The sequence below is a fragment of the Schistocerca gregaria genome, chromosome 1 (assembly GCF_023897955.1).
Source record: "Schistocerca gregaria isolate iqSchGreg1 chromosome 1, iqSchGreg1.2, whole genome shotgun sequence".
NCBI lineage: Eukaryota > Metazoa > Arthropoda > Insecta > Orthoptera > Acrididae > Schistocerca > Schistocerca gregaria.
Window position 1 is genome coordinate 1,059,160,994 of NC_064920.1, and position 19,019 is coordinate 1,059,180,012.

Consider the following 19,019-nt stretch of genomic DNA (forward strand, 5'->3'; position numbering starts at 1 on the left):
TGGGAGAAGTATCAAAACAGATGGTGCCACTTCTAACTGGCTGGCTTAGATTGATTAAAAAACTAGTCTATGGTACACATGTGACACGATGTTAATTATCAGAAAAATGAAGAAGTTAATGAGACATGGTTTAACATCACATACGTAGCATACACAACCATTTTTCAATTTATTTAAATCGTTCAAAAATCTGCAAACTTTAAATTAAAAAACAAATATTTCTGACACAGCACAAGACAAAACAACACACCATGTATACTGTCGTTACATAAGAAACAAAGAAGCTACATGAAGATAGGAACAGTGGCCTCAAAACCTTTACGATAATAAAATAAAAGCATTTGTGGATGATTCTGGACATCTTCCACAAATTTTAAAAGATTAGTAACGTAATGAAAATCTTGCGGTGTAAAAAGTTAGCAACAAAAATTAACATAGCTACTGAATAAGTTTTGTGTTGTATTCATGCTCGAATGAAATACTCAAATGATATTATAGTGGAACTCTTATTGTAGAATTCCTGATTCCGCACTGCAAAACAGATACTATTTCTCTATCACTTCATTTTATGGGGAGGAAATAACCATATTCTTACTGTTGTGAATGAGACGAATCCAAGATATCTGGAAGAAAATCATTTTATTACAGTCAGACATGGGGAAAAGACTCATAAGTTAGGGGCCTTACATAAGAGATTCATCACCTTGTCCAATGTCTGGAATGTTGAAAATTTTGTATGCAAGGTAGTGGAATTGGAAGTCGAATCAAATGAAATTTTCCAAGCAACCATGCATTGAAAATGCACTATTGTCGAGGTGGAGCCACAACAGACAGCCATTTAACACCACGCACAGTGAAGTTTGTCCAGGAATCAGACGTGTTTGCATATGTCCGACAGATCTGTTTTGTTCGCCAATGCTATTTTACCTTCTTGTTGTTGCTACTGTTATTTTCGGTTGGTTGGTTGGTTTGGTGAAAGGGACTGAACTGCAAGGTCATCATTCCCTTTATCCATTAAGTGGTAAACTAGGAGTAGTTGTCAAAGAAAGGAGGCGAATGACAAACTCTGGAAAGCCTGAGTGTAACTAACACCATAAAAATATATTAAAAACAAAGATTCCAAGACTTACCAAGCGGGAAAGCGCCGGCAGACAGGCACATGAACAAAACACACAAACACACACACAGAATTACGAGCTTTCGCAACTGGCAGTTGCTTCGTCAGGAAAGAGGGAAGGAGAGGGAAAAATGAAAGGATGTGGGTTTTAAGGGAGAGGGTAAGGAGTCATTCCAATCCCGGGAGCGGAAAGACTTCCCTTAGGGGAAAAAAAGGACAGGTGTACACTCGCACACACACACACATATCCATCCGCACATACACAGACACAAGCAGACATCCTGCTGATGTAAAAGGCCGGACAGTGTTTACATTACAGCACGTATGTAGACAACTTACTCTTCATAATTAATGGCTCTCAAGAAGATATAGACCAAATTTTCACAACTTTTAACAAACTCCACGAGAAGATAACTTTACGCTGGAAAATGAATCTCCCAATAGATCTTTGAACTATTTAGACCTAAATTTGGCAATAGAGAACAACCGTATTATGTTTAAGATTTTTCGGAAAAATACATTTTCCGATAATATCATTCCAGCCAACTCTACACACCCCCAAGCCCACAAAATGGCCTTCTGCCATTCTTGCATACATCAAGCGTTCACCATTCCTCTGTCAGCAGACGCAATGGAGAATGAGTTACAAACCCTAGAAGTTATCACCTATAATAATGTTTATAAACCAGAAATTGAGAGACAGCCCTTTAACAAGAAAACAGATAAAAAAAAACTGTGACCTCATCTACACTAGGTGTCGCACCAGAGGATAACTCCACTAGCTTCATTTCTATTCCCTTCATAGGCAAAGAATCTTATAAAATAGGATGACTCTTAAAGAGTCACGGCTTTAAGATGGCATATTCTATGAATAACAGCCTCAAAAAGAACTTGGTCCACTCGTTAATACTAATGACAAATTATCTTGTTCTGGAGTGTACAAAATCACTTGTAGTGATTGCCCGAGTTATTACATCAGCCAGACAGGGAGAGCCCTCTCAGCTAGATATAAAAAACATATACCCACGAAAAGTGGTGATAGCACGCATGGCTCGACTTTTGCCGAGCACGTTGTTCAACTGGCCCATGCTCCTAATCCACCAAATAACACAGAGCTATTAAATTAAGAGGTTAAAGGCACTATGATTGACATCATTTAGGAGTTGCAAATCTTGAAACACCTGTTGCACGATACAGAAAACCTACTTAATGACCAGCTACAATTGAGAAAGTTTTCGACCTTTGCTTCACTGGCCCTGATGTTACGTTGCCTTTGCGGTCGCCAACACCTGACTCCACTTTCTTTAGTCAAATACTAACATATTCAAAACTGAGCAATAATTTTGCCAGATATAGCTAGTTTTTCTTACAGGCTCCAAAGCCATTTATAGGGTTCTCTTTCTCTTCAGAAGCAAGTTTGGTTACATATGACGCCATTAAGTTTTAATGCGTATATTAATCCAACCCCTAACGTAAAGGAAGCTATTGTTAAGCATCTATATTTCCACGCACGCAACACATGACCATCAGCGGTGCTCGGTACATAGCTGCATGCTGTGATTAGTTCCAGGGCAGCTCTTACGCCATATTGACCTCATCCGCGCAGTGGGCCCTGCTGTTTCTCCTCAGCTAAGTAATGTAGATTTATGACTGGGTACTACAGTGCTATAGTTTTATACTTGACATGGCCAAACTTTGGCACACAATAGTTTAGTGTCAATAGCTTCTGGAGAAGACCAAACTATTTTGGCTGAAACCTAAGTAAAGATTGATTTCTATTTGCAACTGTGGCTGACGTGTTATATGTTCAAATCTACTAATAAACAATGGTACTTACAGTGCGACAGTTGCATTCCTTTCCATGTCAAACATTCCCTGCCATACAGAGTTGGCATTTGAGGTTAACATTTTTCTTCAGATGCAGACTCTTTACAGCAATACACCACAATTCTCACCTCAGCCTTCAATGGTCATAATTACCCCACCAGCCTAGTACAAAAGCAGATTTTCTGGGCCACCACATCCAATCCTGGTACTGATGATCCCACCAAAAAACACCTTCGGAGCACACCACTGGTCACTCATTATTATCCTGGTCTGAAATGTATTAATCAGATACTTTGACAAGGCCATGACTTTCTAAAGTAATGCCCTGAAATGAGACCCATTCTGAGATTTTACCCACCACACCTAGAAAAACTTTGCGCCGTCTTCCTAATCTCCAAATATTCTTGTCAGACCTTATGCTCCTTCTGCACCCGTCTTGCTGCCCTATGGCTCCTAAACCTGTGTCTGTCCCCACCGCAAGACTTGCACTATGCACCCTTCTACCATCTCCTATTCAAGAGCTGTAACTGGCAAAACATACACTATCACACCTGTAAAATGACACATTATATACCAGCTGTTATGTAAAATTGAGGTACTGGCACAATTAAAGCTATGAGGACGGGTCGTGAGTTGTGCTGGGGTAACTCAGTCAGTAGAGCACATGCCCGCAAAAGGCCAAGGTCCCGAATTCAAGTCTCGGTCCAGCACACAGTTTTAACCTGTCAGGAAGTTTCATATCGGCACACAATCCGCTGCAGAGTGAAAATCTCATTATGTATTTTACACTAGCATGACTACCACCAAATCATCAGTTAGGATGAATGGCCATAGGTACAGGTCTGCGCGGATGCGGATACCCGTGGTATTTGTTACCTGGCGGATAAAATCGCGACCAGCACGGATATCCGCGGGTCATCTGCGGATAATGAGCAAGGCATCTGCCCAGTACGTATGTTGCAATGTTAGTTGAAAATTTCAGGTCTGTTGACATTCTCGGAATCTTGCACGGTCCGGGTAGAGCAGATGTCTGTTGTCTTAAGCCCCTGGATATGACCGACGTAGCTGTACCCAAGAGACCCGCCCCTAATCCGTTTCCGCGACCGTGTCTTTTGTGTGGCCTTTGAAGTGCTCTCTGGGTGGCAAACCTGCGCACTGTCTACCAGACAGGTGCCTGTTGCAATTTTCCACTGCCTTCAGTTAGCGCTTTGTAGTGACCAAGTGGCAATGTGCGTCATAGCAAATGTGTGTGTGCTCTGGAGTGCCAATGCTTTTCTGTTTGGAATGGTCTACTTTACAGTAGGTATAGAGCATTTCCTCTGACTTAAGAAGTCAAAAGTAGTTAAGTTGTCGCAGAAATGGCACCCTGACAATAACTATGTCATTACATACGATAATTCTAAGTACTACTGTCTATTACTATTAATTACTCATTCAAAACTTAAATATATGCGGATGTGGATAAGGAACTTGCGGATGCGGATTAATTGCTGTGGATGCGGATGCGGTGCGGATGCAGATAGCACTTTTCTTATCCGCACAGACCTCTAGCCATAGACAGATGGTGTATACTGGCAATCCTGCTGCAGAGCATGCTCTAAAACATGACAGTTGTGACCTCGGTGCCTGTTTCACACACACACCATCTGGACTCTTCCTCCATACACCAGTTTCTCAGAACTCCACAGGTGGGACCTAGCCTTCATGTACATTAATTTCTTTCGTCTCAGCACTTCATCACAGTAACTACTCCTTTTACTCCATTTTAGTTTTCTAAATCTTTCATTTTCTTACCTTGTCTATTTTTCGCAGCACCCTCCCACCTCTCTGTTATGTGCAATGCACTTAGCTTTTCACTCTTATTAACTCGTGCACAATGTTTAAGCAGTAATCTCTGTCCTGTTATTTACCCTGTCTACCACCTTTAAGCTCTCAGGTTTTCAAATCTTGTCCAGCACAGTCCCCAACAATCAATCTTTCTATCTCTTTCCATCCAGTAAGTCTTCCCTGACCTGCAGTTCTGGGTGACTTTTTCGAAACCTACCCTTTTCCAAAATCTTTCCAGTCGTTTTCCTGCATCCCTCTTCCTTGCCCTTCTGCTTGAAGAAGGAGCTACTGGCTCCAAAAACTTGCCTAATTGTAACCTCCTTTTATGTGTGTGTTCCGCCACTGCTTAATTTTTTTTAATCCAATTAAATTATTTATACAAACTGTACACATTTATAAGATAAATTTGTATGAAAAATAAAATAAATCTAAATTCTCAAGACATTATTTGACAGATCAACTGAATTTCAAATAATCAGAGCAACTTTACAAATCAAACTAAAAACACAATAGAGGGATGATTCAAAACAAGTTCTCAAATTTTTTATTTCTTCATTAATTGAGTAATTTGAAGTTTCTGAAAGAGTATTGATGAATAATCTGTAATTTTTACGATGTTTCAGTATAGAAATCAGTCCCTCCACTGAATTTTCTTGTTTCAGACATGTGCCAACCGTTATTCATATGAAAAGCAAGTCCTTTTTGGAGAAACACAGTAATAATCTTTTTGGAGAAACAGGTAATAATACAATATGTTTCAATATAAAACAACACAATTCATGTGTGTGCATGTAAAAACAGACAGACAGACACAGACACAAAAACACACACACACACAATATTAATACATGCACTTATAGAAAATAAAATAAACACACTGTCATTATATAGTAACACTGCCCATTGAAATTGGTCTTAAATCCAAATTAAAACTGTCTTGCTTCGATAACCACTATGCCAAAAAACAGTTATTAAAGAAAGTAACAGAACAAATTGACCACAGTTTAGTCACACATAAATACTTCTTAGTGAATTCATATAGCTGAAGTACAAATGGTATGTACCATGTAATAATGTCTCTTTACAAATATAATCTACAGAACATGCAACTAACTACTCATACCAAAGTTCATGGTTTCTCGTGTCACAGAGACAAGAGGCAATAAAGATACATAATTTGTTTGTTATAGCACAATAAAATAATTAAATTCTTGCCATTTTACAGCTTTTTTTTTCATTTTCAGACATAATTACACTGCTGGCCATTAAAATTGCTACACCAAGAAGAAACGCAGATGATAAACGGGTATTCATTGGACAAATATATTATACTAGAACTGACATGTGATTACATTTTCACGCAATTTGGATGCATAGATCCTGAGAAATCAGTGCCCAGAACAACCACCTCTGGCCATAATAAAGGCCTTGATACACTTGGGAATTGAGTCAAACAGAGCTTGGATGGCGTGTTCAGGTACAGCTGCTCATGCAGCTTCAACACAATACCACAGTTCATCAAGAGTAGTGACTGGCATATTGTAACGAGCCAGTTGCTCGCCCACCATTGACCAGACGTTTTCAATTGTGAGAGATCTGGAGAATGTGCTGGCCAGGACAGCAGTCAAACCTTTTCTGTATCTAGAAAGGTCTGTAGAGGACTTGCAACATGCAGTCGTGCATTATCCTGCTGAAATGTAGGTTTTCGCACGGATCGAATGAAGGGTACAGTCACGAGTCGTAACACATCTGAAATGTAACGTCCACCATTCAAAGTGCCATCAATCCGAACAAGAGGTGTAACCAATGGCACCCCATACCATCACACCAGGTGGCGATGACGAATACACGCTTCCAATGTCCGTTCACCGCGATGTCGCCAAACGCGGATGCGAGCATCATGATGCTGTAAACATACCCTGGATTCACCCAAAAAATTACGTTTTACCATTCGTGCACCCAGGTTCGTCGTTGAGAACACCATCGCAGGCGTCCCTGTCTGTAACGCAGCGTCAAGGGTAACTGCAGCCATGGTCTTCAAGCTGATAGTCCATGCTGCTTCAATCGTCGTCGAACTGTTCGTGCAGATGGTTGTTGTGTTTCAAACGTCCCCATCTGTTGACTCAGGGATCGAGACGTGGCTGCACTATCCGTTACAGCCATGCGGATAAGATGCCTGTCATCTCGACTTCTAGTGATACGAGGCCGTTGGGATCCAGCACGGCATTCCGTATTACCATACTGAACCCACCGATTCCATATTCTGCTAACAGTCATTGGATTTCGACCAATGAGAGCAGCAATGTCGCGATACGATAAACCACAATCGCGATAGGCTACAATCAAACCTTTACCAAAGTTGGAAACGTGGTGGTACGCATTTGTCCTCCTTACGCGAGGCATCACAACAACATTTCACCAGGAAACGCCAGTCAACTGCTGTTTGTGTATGAGAATTCAGTTGGAAACTTTCCTCATGTCAACACGCTGTAGGTGTCGCCACCAGCGCCAACTTCTGTGAATGCTCTGAAAAGCTAATCATTTGCATATCACAGCATCTTCTTCCTGTCGGTTAAATTTCGCGTCTGTAGCACATCATCTTTGTGATGTAGCAATTTTAATGGCCAGTAGTGTACATGGCTGACAACACGAATTATTTGGAAATTTGCAATAAATTGAACACAATGGCAGGACTCACCTAGTATTTCTTCAAGAAAACTTTCAAACAGAGGGTCTTGTTCAGTTTGATGTACAATGGTCTTAATAGCTTGATCCAGTTCATTCATCATGCCATCACATGGTACTGGCATGCTTTCCGGGGGAGGTGCTACTGGAAGCTGAGATTCTGAAAGGCCATCACTGGGTATCCTCATAACTCTGTTAATATTCTCTGCTATTTTTTCATGCAACTGCTTATTCTCCAAAAGTGCTTGTTGCAGCAGCTACAGAAAAAGAAAAAAAAAAGTTTTTCAATACACACATGTATCAACTGTGCCCACAGAATTGGCCATCAGATTAATGCCAATATGTGAGGCAAGGGGATGGACTGTCTAAATAGTTATGAGTATGGGAATGGAGAAAAATAATAGAAGAGGAAATAAATAAAGTGAAAGTTGGAAGAAAGAGAGATAACCTTGAAATCGACTGCTCAGCTCTTCCTGGTGATTCATCAATCTTAGCAGTGAACCTATACGATGCATCAAAATAGACAAACTTTCTTCAAGAGGTAGGAGAAAAATTGGATTATAAATTTCGTTTGAAAGAAACCATATCCATGACCAATTTTAAAGGTGCACCAAAATACATGGAATCAAAATCTGGAAAATAAATGGAATTTGTGAATTTAAATACTTGGGTGAAATAATCCAGCCAAATGCTCTGGGCAAAGCAGCAAACAAAACCATAGCCAGAAAAATGAAAGTGGCATTTTACTTAACAGTAATCACACACTATTTTAAAAAATCCTTACCTATCAACAAGAAATTGAGGCATTACAATGTGGTGATTAAAACCAGGTGACTTTATTGCTCAGAATGCAAGACCATAAACACAGCCAAACAGTTAAATTACTTGCAGAAGAAGGAAAGCATAATAATTTGAATGATTTTGCATTCAAAGTATGAAATTGAGATGCAACAAGGACATGTATGGAAAAAAACTGAGATTATAACAGCTACAATGAGAAGTGAAAGATTACATTTTACAGCCACAGGCTTACAAAAATAAGTATTCAACTTCTACTCATAATTAGTAAAAAATCCAATTTTTCATGGTTATATAAGTTAAGAAATATTTTTAATTATAACTGACACTTTCAAAAAAGGAGAAAGTGATCAAATATAGATTTCTTAAATGGAACAACAGACAAAGACCTAGGAAACAGACATGAAAATGGAAATGGGCGTTTAATGTCATTGGCGGGGAGGACCCTTACGGTGCACATCTTACTACATTACATGCAACGCCACATTGGGCGACCTGTGCGCTGGATGGGAATGAAATGACAGACATGAAGTCAGGGAAAAGGTACAAAAATTCAAAGATTTCAGAAAAAAACTCTAAAGAACAGAGGAGAGAAAAGGACAGAAGGAAAAGGAAAACAACAGCAGGTAGGGGGATTCTACGTCATGAATCAGCTTTTCCACCAGTGGTCTTGAGTTGGCCAAACTGGAATAATAATAATAATAATAATAATAATAATAATAATAAACCCAGGGACAGAACTTGTTTAATTTTTTATAATGTGTGCCAATTATTACACAAACACCCAACTGTGCTGTATAGAGAGCAAATCAAGCAGCTAAGCCACACACAGTCACAGTCACTTGGAAAAACATGATGAACAGGGAAAGAAAAACTAGATCACTCTGCAAGCTGATTTCACGGCCTCCAACCAGTAACCAATGCTTTTATCCGAGGCTTTGAAACACAGTTGTCAGAGTACTCTTATGCCATTTCAGCTTAAGATAGTCTATTCATAATAGCATTATAATTCTCTCTGTATATTCATTTGCCTACTTGGTACAAATGGTAATAATACATATCCCTTTGTTGTGGATTTACTATCACTTTATCTATAAGTGTATAAAACATTGTGTTTAACCCCATTACCTGCTATTTCAACCACCCCAGGACTTAAGTCATTCAATGTTCAATTGTCCAACATCTCAAGAAGTAAACCATTCCATGACAAGTACTGATGTAAGATAGTTACTCGGTAGTGCAAATGTTTAATAATGTGGTTTCAGATATACAAGCGAGATGTTGATTCCAGGCAGCAAGTACAATTAACAACACCTTGCAGCACATGAAGGTGACTGGGCCAGTCATTAAAATATTGTGCATAAAATGAAAACAACAATTCAGTTGTACAGCCAAAAGTACAGCATTAATCAACCATGTTGAAAACATCTATGAGATCAATGCAAATGGTATTCAAGAGACTCCCAACTGAAGTACGAAATTGTCTGGAAAGTTCCCTCAGGAAGCATGACTGGGCAGTGCCCTAAATCAAGAAATTTCAGTTTTATACAATGTTGATTCTAAATGGCAGGTTTCAATTTTGGACTTATTTGACATATCAATTCGAATGTTCCCAACTGCATGAGATCCAACAAATGCATACCCTTCAGAGCCCAAGACAGGAAGTCATTTGTCATGAATACTCTTTTTTTTGTTTCCGCAAATATGGATGACACAACTGCATAGATTGATATTTTGGATTCCACTTTAACATAAGAAACCCACATTTCATTATCAGTGAGGGATCAGTGCTCTCATTAATAAACTGATTGTAATTAGTACTCTCATTAATAAACAGATTGTAGCTCACATGTGGCATTTTTCCCAGGTATTTGAACTCATTCTTGCATAAATACAAGTAACAGTATGATGAATGTATGACACACATACATGGAGAATTTGTGCATACCACTCTGCAAACACAAGCTGATCCATGCATACAAATAATTAAGGCAATAAATCCTTTACTTATGATACACATCTTGTGAGGCTCCTAACCTGACAAGTCATAGTTATTTACTTTTTTTGTGCTTTATGTAAGCTTATTCACTCACTCACTCACTCACTCATTTATTCATTCTCTCTGTTAAGTATGCAATATAATAAAACAAAGATAGTACGTGAACACTGTTTTACTGGTAGAATACCCAGACATGTACCACAGTCCTAACAGCTTTCAGCATTAGATGTGCCACAAAACATTATTTTAAGGCTTTTGTAGCAGTTTAGGAGAGAGAAAATGCTGACTGTACAACAGAAAATGGTCAACAGACAATACAAACAATATCTTTCCCTCAGTGCTTAGTAGAAACTGAATAAACCTTCAACACAATTATCTGCAGTGTTGCTCATGGCAGAGCAAAGATGCATCACTATTATAGAGTCCATAACATTGAGATTGAAACACATATATAACAAGGAATTTACTATCGATAAATAAATCACACTTCAGTTTGTAGAAGGCGTTTTAACATACACTCTTCAGGAGGTGAACTGGTAGCCAGTACAATCACGGGAACACTGTGGGGAGAGACCAGTTTAGTCTTTTCAAATGTGTTTGAGAAAGTGGTCCATAATACAAATATCAACAAAACTTTTGCATCATCCCAATATGCCATACAGATGTGTTGACACTGTGACTGTTCCTGTACCAATCAGCCACACTTAAGTGGATTGCAGCATTTCAGTTGAAAGTAAAGCACCAGTAGGGATGCATCAGACACATCTGTGGTACAGTAGAGGGCAAGCATGATCAATGATAGCGTCCACATCATCACATTACACGCAGAACACTTGTCAGCCATGGAAGATGCTCAACGTATGCACCAAAGTGAAAGTGATGTGGTGTAGACACGGAATTAGTTTCAAATGACAGGCAGTGTTAAGGACATACACCACACAGACTGTCCAATCTCAACAGGTGCAGAGGATGATCTATATCTACAACTTTTGAGTCAAAGGGAACTGTGCGTCAACTGCTCCAGAACTGAATTTGGCACTCAAAGACATGAAACTGTCAGAAGATGACTGAATGATGAGAATCTCCATTCCCAATGACCATGACAACCACAATGTACGCCACAACATCATGGACTCTGTTACAGGTGGACAAGAAATCATGCAGAATGGGTGCCCCATGATTGGCATTAGATGTCATTTCTGGACAAAATATGGATCTATGTGTAGCCTGATTATTGCACACAATGTATCTGAAGAGAACCTGCTAGTACTGGACATCTCCAGCACTGTCACCCACACATGCAACAAGGTGGTGGTGCAGTGACATTCTGGGGTGGCACTATAAGGGGTCATGTAAACAGAGACGAGGTTCTGCAACCACTAGTGGGAGTGTATCACTAACATTTTACAAAACTCTGCAATCAATAATGGAAGCTTGTCACTAAAATCTTAATGGATGTTAACTTGAGTACTCATTGTGTTGTTTCTGTGAACAGATTCCTTCAGCAAGCTAGGGTCACCGAAATGGAGTGGCCTGTCTGCTCCCCAACACCAATCCAATGGAACATATATGAGATTGATTAAAGTCGGCTGCTTCTGAACTTTAATAATGCCCGTATACTCTGTGCAACTTATGCAGAGTTGTCATTGAAGAGTGGAACAATGTGGATCAGAGCTGGCTTGATGATCTCATTAATGGTATGTCACGATGAATTCAAGACTGCATCCAAGCAAGGGGACATTGCACCACTTACTGATGATGTTCAGAGTGATGTGGTAAACTACCCATGGGAAACAGATAATTTTGTTGTTACACTAACATGGTGTATACGGGGAAGAGGAAAAAAATTCCCGGAGTATTCCTGGATATCCCGTTTAAAATTTGCAGCAACAAATATGCTGCATATTTTCGTATTATGAAAGTATTAATTCGAATTGTACCAAACACAGCGCATTAGTTTCCAGAGCGTTGAAACCGAGCTAGTGATGTCCTTTTGTAAGCCAATCATATCTCATGCCACGTGATCTCGCCAGCCGATGACAGCAGATATTCAGAGCATAGAACACGTGTTATTGCCAGCCAATAGCAAGATCACTGGTTATAGCGCGAACACACAAAGAGGAAAAGTTAACAGTTTATATTAATATACATAATATAGCTACAAGAAAAGCTAAGCTTTCACATATAATATTGGTTTCTAAGATTAACAAGCTACAACAGAAGCTAAGCTTTCACATGTAATATTGATCTTTTTTGCGTGTGTTATAATTTAAGATACATCACACAAATGTTCCAGTAAATTTAAAATTATGAGATAAATGTCTGGGCTTGAAATTCTTGTTAAGTGGCTGGTACTCAAAGTGTTCCGCTTTAAATACTCTGTGATTTAGAAATTCATCCCACTTTCCCGCACGTAACATAATTCATCTTGCATAAAAAGAAATTTACTTTGAACCACCTTTTGCAATACTATCCGGAGACTGTTAGAAATAGTTTCTATTTACCAGTTGCCAGAGAGCGCCAGAAAACAGGCATTATTGCACATACATAGCTGCAGTGGTGTAGGAAGCCCGCATGTTTGTATGTATAAAGAACTAAGAGAGCTTACATTACACTATAAAAGAAACAGGGCATCAGAGGATAATCCCAAGAGCATCAGAATTTCGTAAACCATACTAAAATGTATAATTTGGCTTGAAGTGCACATTGTGTTTTTCCAGATTCACAATGAAGTAGGTCCCATCTGATATTAAGCTTTTCAGTGTGGTTTTTGGGATGTAAATTTTCTTGAAGTACCAGTACCCTACAATCTCATTTTTGGTTCTTTATTATGGCATAATGCCATACATAGCAGAAGATGATAAAGCACACTTGAAATTCAGCGAACAGTTGGAACTAGCAAATACTGTGGAATGAAACACTTTGTTTCAAATAAAATGATTGCCTCAGCGGAAAGATTAATAAAGCCAAATTTCTTTAGCAAACTTGCAAAAATAACTTCATTGTTCTGCAATAAGATTAATGCTTGACTGCTAACAACTTGGAAATAAAATAAAATCAGAAAATTAATAATATATTTTTGCCCTCAGTTATTATGTGAATGTATTTTAATTTACTTGATAGCTCCATGGATGGGTGTGTGTGTGTGTGTGTGTGTGTGTGTGTGTGTGTGTGAGAGAGAGAGAGAGAGAGAGAGAGAGAGAGAGAGAGAGAGAGAGAGAGAGAGAGAGAGTATATACCTATCCTTTTTTCCCCCTAAGGTAAGTCTTTCCGCTCCCGGGATTGGAATGACTCCTTACCCTCTCCCTTAAAACCCACATCCTTTCATCTTTCCTTTTCCTTCCCTCTTTCCTGACGAAGCAACCGCCGGTTGCGAAAGCTCGTAATTTTGTGTATGTGTTTGTGTGTTATTTTATTGTGCCTGTCTACCGGCGCTTTCCCGCTTGGTAAGTCTTGGAATCTTTGTTTTTAATATATTTTTTCCCATGTGGAAGTTTCTTTCTATTTTACTCCTTGAGATCTAGTAGAATAACAAGTTAAAGTAGATTAACATATGGACCAATTGGTCAAAAAGACCCAGTCAGCATGTTCAGCCCCTAGAAGAACTTTGCATCATGTTGATCTAACAACAAGAATGTTGGCTTATTTTGCATAGTTTCACTCTTTGCTGTCTTATGGTGATATCTTCTGGGGCAATGCACATAAAGTAATGAAATGTATATTTAGCAAAAGTGAACAGCAAGAATATCGTGGAATGTATAAGGTGCGCCCAAATGAAATGGACAATGCAGTTACAAGTAAAGAAATTTTAATAAAAATATTATGACAACGGTTCACATGGAACAGTACAACTGTACATAATTGCCACTGACATCGATACACCGATATCAGCGCACAGGAAGAGAGTTAATGGCTTCAGTGAAAAAACTCCTGGGTTGGTTTTTGGGGGAAGAGACCAAACAGCGAGGTCATCGGTCTCATCGGATTAGGGAAGGGCAGGGAAGGAAGTCGGCCGTGCCCTTTCAGAGGAACCATCCCGGCATTTGCCTGGAGCGATTTAGGGAAATCACACTCCTGGGTTGCTGATGGATCCAGTTCAATAGTATCATCCTCCTCCTCCTTCCTTCCTTTCTTTCTTTCTTTCTTTCTTTCTTTCTTTCTTTCTTTCTTACTTACTTACTTACTTACTTACTTACTTACTTTCAGGGGAGCCAGGATGCCTCCATCCCATGTTCATCCGTTTGGTGGCAGGGTCAAAATGGTGACACCACATTTCATTGCATCTCACAAAGTGAGCAATGAAATCCAACAAATGGGTCAGGTAAACACTCATTCTCAGAGTCTGGAAAATACTTGGACACCCACTTTGCATGAACTTTGCCATAACAAAGCTTCTTGTGGATCATGTGATGCACAGTTCCTTCACTTATTAGAAGTACAACAGTGGTGGCATGTGTGGCGATCTCAACAGTGGTGGCATGTATGGAGATCTGACAATTCGTATGTATGAGCTCCTCCACAGCCAAAATCACAGCAATGGTGGTCACAAAGTGTGCCACCCCAGGGTGTGGTATGTCATCGATGTTTACACATCCCACTCTTAGCACTGATCCACCAAAATATATTGTGCACCATGCAAGACACAGCTCTCCATACAACTCTTTCATCCTGTGATAAATTTGTGAAACTTGAAAACACATGAAAACATTGGATAACTGCTCCTTGTGCTGATCAGGAAAAATCTGCCATGCAATGACCTGTGGAAACAATTCTCCAGAAATGAGGAATTTGCTGTGAAGCTATTAACTCTGCTTGTGCAATTGGGAATACCAACCTACCCTCTTTCAACAAACACATTCACTCACTGGTATTACATACAACCCTTATATACCAAGGTGTCCTTTGCAATTGGTCTTGCCATATACACAACTGTTCACCTTTCTCAGAATACTGGAATTCTTACTCACTTCCCAATGCATTTGCTACTTAACAGTTTTTGCTTTTAATAATAAAAATTAATTTCAGCGGACTGTGATCTACGTAATTAAAAGGCAAAACACAAAATAATTTTCATGAAGACTTTGCCTCCTGGTAGAGGGCTCAGAAAATAAGTCAGGAGATAGTTATCTCAAATTTTCCATTTAACATGAACAGAGACTGGGAATCTCATTCAGTTCGAAAAAAAAAAAATTAAAAGCCTCCTCCGGAGTCACTCTTTCTACACATTATCTGAATATCTAGAATAAAGTACTAAAAATTCTGGCTAATTACACGGCAAATAATAGTGTAAATCTGCCATTCAGGTGATTATATACTGCAAACAGAAATCAATATTTAAAGATATAGGCAACTATTTTCTTTGAATAATAAATATTATGCTTTCAATATGAGATAGACAGCAGTTACTTACTATTCAGTGTAACTGAAGAAGCAGTAGCTTCTTTTCAAAACAGCAGCTCTCTAACAAACTTGGGTTTAAATTTAATTTGAATAAGCATGAACACCATTAAGAATTACAGTTTGAAGAATGCTCGTATTTCTGGCACTTGTTTCACCTACAAGTGTCCCTGATGACAGGCACCACGGATCACCTGAAGACACAACAAGTCTCAAGTCTGTTTACTGAAATGCTGTGGTATATTTACCATATAAACTGGCCGAACACCACAGAATTCACAACATGACCCAGTCAGACACCTGAGAATTCTACAAGTACACTGGAAAATTCCAAAAGTTATAAATATGCTGGGAAGATGTCAGATCACAAGAACTACAATAATAGTTTACTATTAATACAATATACAGATTATGTTTTAATGATTTTCCTGTCTTTTGTAAACATATATCATGACTCATCTGAAGGTTTTCCTTCCTGATGGGATGCATATAACACACTGAATGACTGAAAAAATGAACAATGGTGGAGGCCTATCACAGGGAGATGATATGCTGATGGGTGCTCATAGGCAGCTTTATATCTTTATTGGTGGTTAAGGGAATATGTTTAAAATTCAAAGTTAAAGAAATGTGATCTTGCAATCATGTGAGTGACCTTGCAACGAAGTAGTTGGCCCAATCCAAGCATCATCTTCACAGATGATATTTCTTACCCCTTTGGCATATTATAACGGATGAATTTATTGCAGATGATAATATCCACAAAATATCATCAGCAATATGGCCAACAGAACATATCTGGAACGGATTCTGGAGGTCCACTGCCTGTAGAACTCTTACACTAACTCTTAAAGAACATTCAGATTACTGCCAAGCATATATGGCAACCAAATGTAACCATATCCCGTATTAACAATTTTGCTATGGATAAGATTTCCCTACCCACTTTCTTTAATACATACCTTTTGTGTCAGACTTATAGGCTTCATATTTTTGACAAATCTTGTAGCTTTACCTCATTCCGACACACTTCCATCGTCATATTATGTTTCTTTTTTGGACACTAGCTTAAAAGACAAGGAATTTAAAAGGGGGAAAATTTTTCTTAATTTTTCTTAACAACAGAAAATATTTCTCAAAGTGACTACATGCAGTGGAAAGTCAAACATTTCCTACAAAGAACCGCCTTATTGAGCAGGTGGCAGCAGAATAATTTCCATGAATCACGAACAATGAAAGCATGCGACCATCACATTACAGTCATGTAAGATTTAAATGTGATCAGATGTAAAACTGCAGAAGTCTACTTACTGCAATATCGACACTTTCGTTTGAATCATTTTCCTCTGAATGTGTCTTCTTCAGCTTACTTACAGATGTACTCAGCTTTTTCCTAGGTGGTGGCCTGCAAAAATAAGCACCTCAGCACTCTCTGAATAAAAAATTAAACTACAGAACAAGTGCACTCGCTCGCACACACACACACTGTAGGTCTTCAACACTGCTTTATTAACATTAACGGCAAAACGTTCAAAGACTCTTCTCAATTAATTGGATCACTGCAACCATATGTTAACCAAAAAGTTGCACTATGATATTAGCAACAATTTTACTCCCAAGGAAAGGTCCTCAGAAGTGGGATTGATTTTTTGTGTACGATGATGAAGGTTAGGATCCAATGTTTCTCATACTGCAGCCATTTGCCCTGGTGGACCCTTGTTTGCATATAATCAACAACAACAAAATTTTGTAATTTTGCATGATGTTTTAGAGCTTTAAAACTGACAGCACTAGATATAATGGCATTGTAGCATAGTGGTTGCATACGAGTGTGCTGTGCATTGTTTTTATTCAATTAATTGGTTTAAATTTAGTTTTTATAAATTTCTGTTCCATTGTTGCATCATTTTAATTGTCAAATTTACTTTTCCATTTGCTCTTATGTTTTCTATCAATCATTCTGTTTCTAGCAGGAACCTGTGTGCATGTGATTTTAATTACTTCATTTACCTATTACAATATTTAAATAGTTGAAAATGCCAATTTATCAGTTAAAAAATTAAATACGAAATAACTGTTTATATTGGCTGTGCAATGGCACCAAAAATGCATTTCTTGTTACATGAAAGATGTATTTTTTTGTATAGTAATCATACAAACATTTCAAACAAATTCTTGTTCACTATGGACAAAAGAATGGAGATATTCTAGCAAAGGACATTCTAGCAAAATGAGGAACAAAAATAATGAATACAACAACATGGACAAAAATATATGATGACCAAACAGAAGAAATTAAACAGAAATTAATACAAAAAATCATTAAAATCACTTGCACAAATAATCCAAATTTAAAAAAAGGAATAAAGTAAGAGTAAGTGTAAAAGTTAATAATATAAAAAATTACATGTAAATCATTTAACTGAATAAAAGTAATGATCAAATTCATTTCAATGAAGATTTAAAAATTTAAAATTTTGAATCACTTTATGAATTTGGAACCGAGACCATCTGCGTGTCAAGCTCATATGCTAACCACTATGCTACCATACCTCTATCTCTATTATTGCCAATTTTAAGGCTCTAGAATCTCAAGTAAAAATTCGCAGGAGAGCTTCTGTAAAGTTTGGAAGCTAGGAGACGAGGTACTGGCAGAAGTAAAGCTGTGAGGATGGGGTGTGAGTCGTGCATGGGTAGCTCAGTTGGTAGAGCACTTGCCCGCGAAAGAGAAAGGTCCAGAGTTCGAGTCTCTGTCTGGCACACAGTTTTAATCTGCCAGGAAGTTTCAAAATAAAGAATTTTTTTTTTTTGTCGATTACTTGCAAATGAGGGGACACCAAGGAGAATGCATGAAGGGTGTGATCCCTGGGATGCTGACCTACATCACTGTATAGATGGTTTCAAAAACTCAGTCCCATTATGGGGATCTCTCCTTGTCAGAGGTGTTCTCACACACTACCAACAACATACCAAAGTATGAACAATATTACCGTAAAGTTGGCCCAATGCACAACAAAGAGATTTTTACACAACAAAAAGACTGTTACACATTATAGCTTTCAGCCAAAGCGTTCTTCAGCAAAGGAACTGGAGTTTCCGTTGGTTGGTATACAAAGTGTGATCTGACAAAAATTTGTAGATAGTAAGTACATACAGAAACAATTTATTTCCTGGTTTGAAGCTTTCCATGAACCATCAATTGGGAGACCAGTCTCAAAATGAGGTGATGCTTCAGTATTCTACTTGCCTCTCACAAATTCCCCATGTGGTTTGATATTAGGAAAAATAGTAACAAAACAATAGGTAACATAGTAAGCTATCTGTGTAACCAGTCGTTTATCAGTGGAATATTTCCTGAATGGTTGAAAT

At 38.5% G+C, this 19,019-nt stretch overlaps 1 protein-coding gene across 2 annotated transcripts in view; it reads right to left on the reverse strand.

Moving 5' to 3' along the window:
- Nucleotides 1–19,019, reverse strand: part of LOC126281191 (uncharacterized) — a 236,605-nt gene that overhangs the window by 176,171 nt on the left and 41,415 nt on the right. For both annotated transcript variants that reach the window (XM_049979903.1, XM_049979911.1), the window contains exons 6-7: nucleotides 16,962–17,055; nucleotides 7,470–7,713 (exon numbers count right to left, since the gene is read on the reverse strand). In XM_049979903.1, the coding sequence (XP_049835860.1) occupies nucleotides 7,470–7,713; nucleotides 16,962–17,055 (338 nt within the window). The remainder of the gene's footprint in view (nucleotides 1–7,469; nucleotides 7,714–16,961; nucleotides 17,056–19,019) is intronic.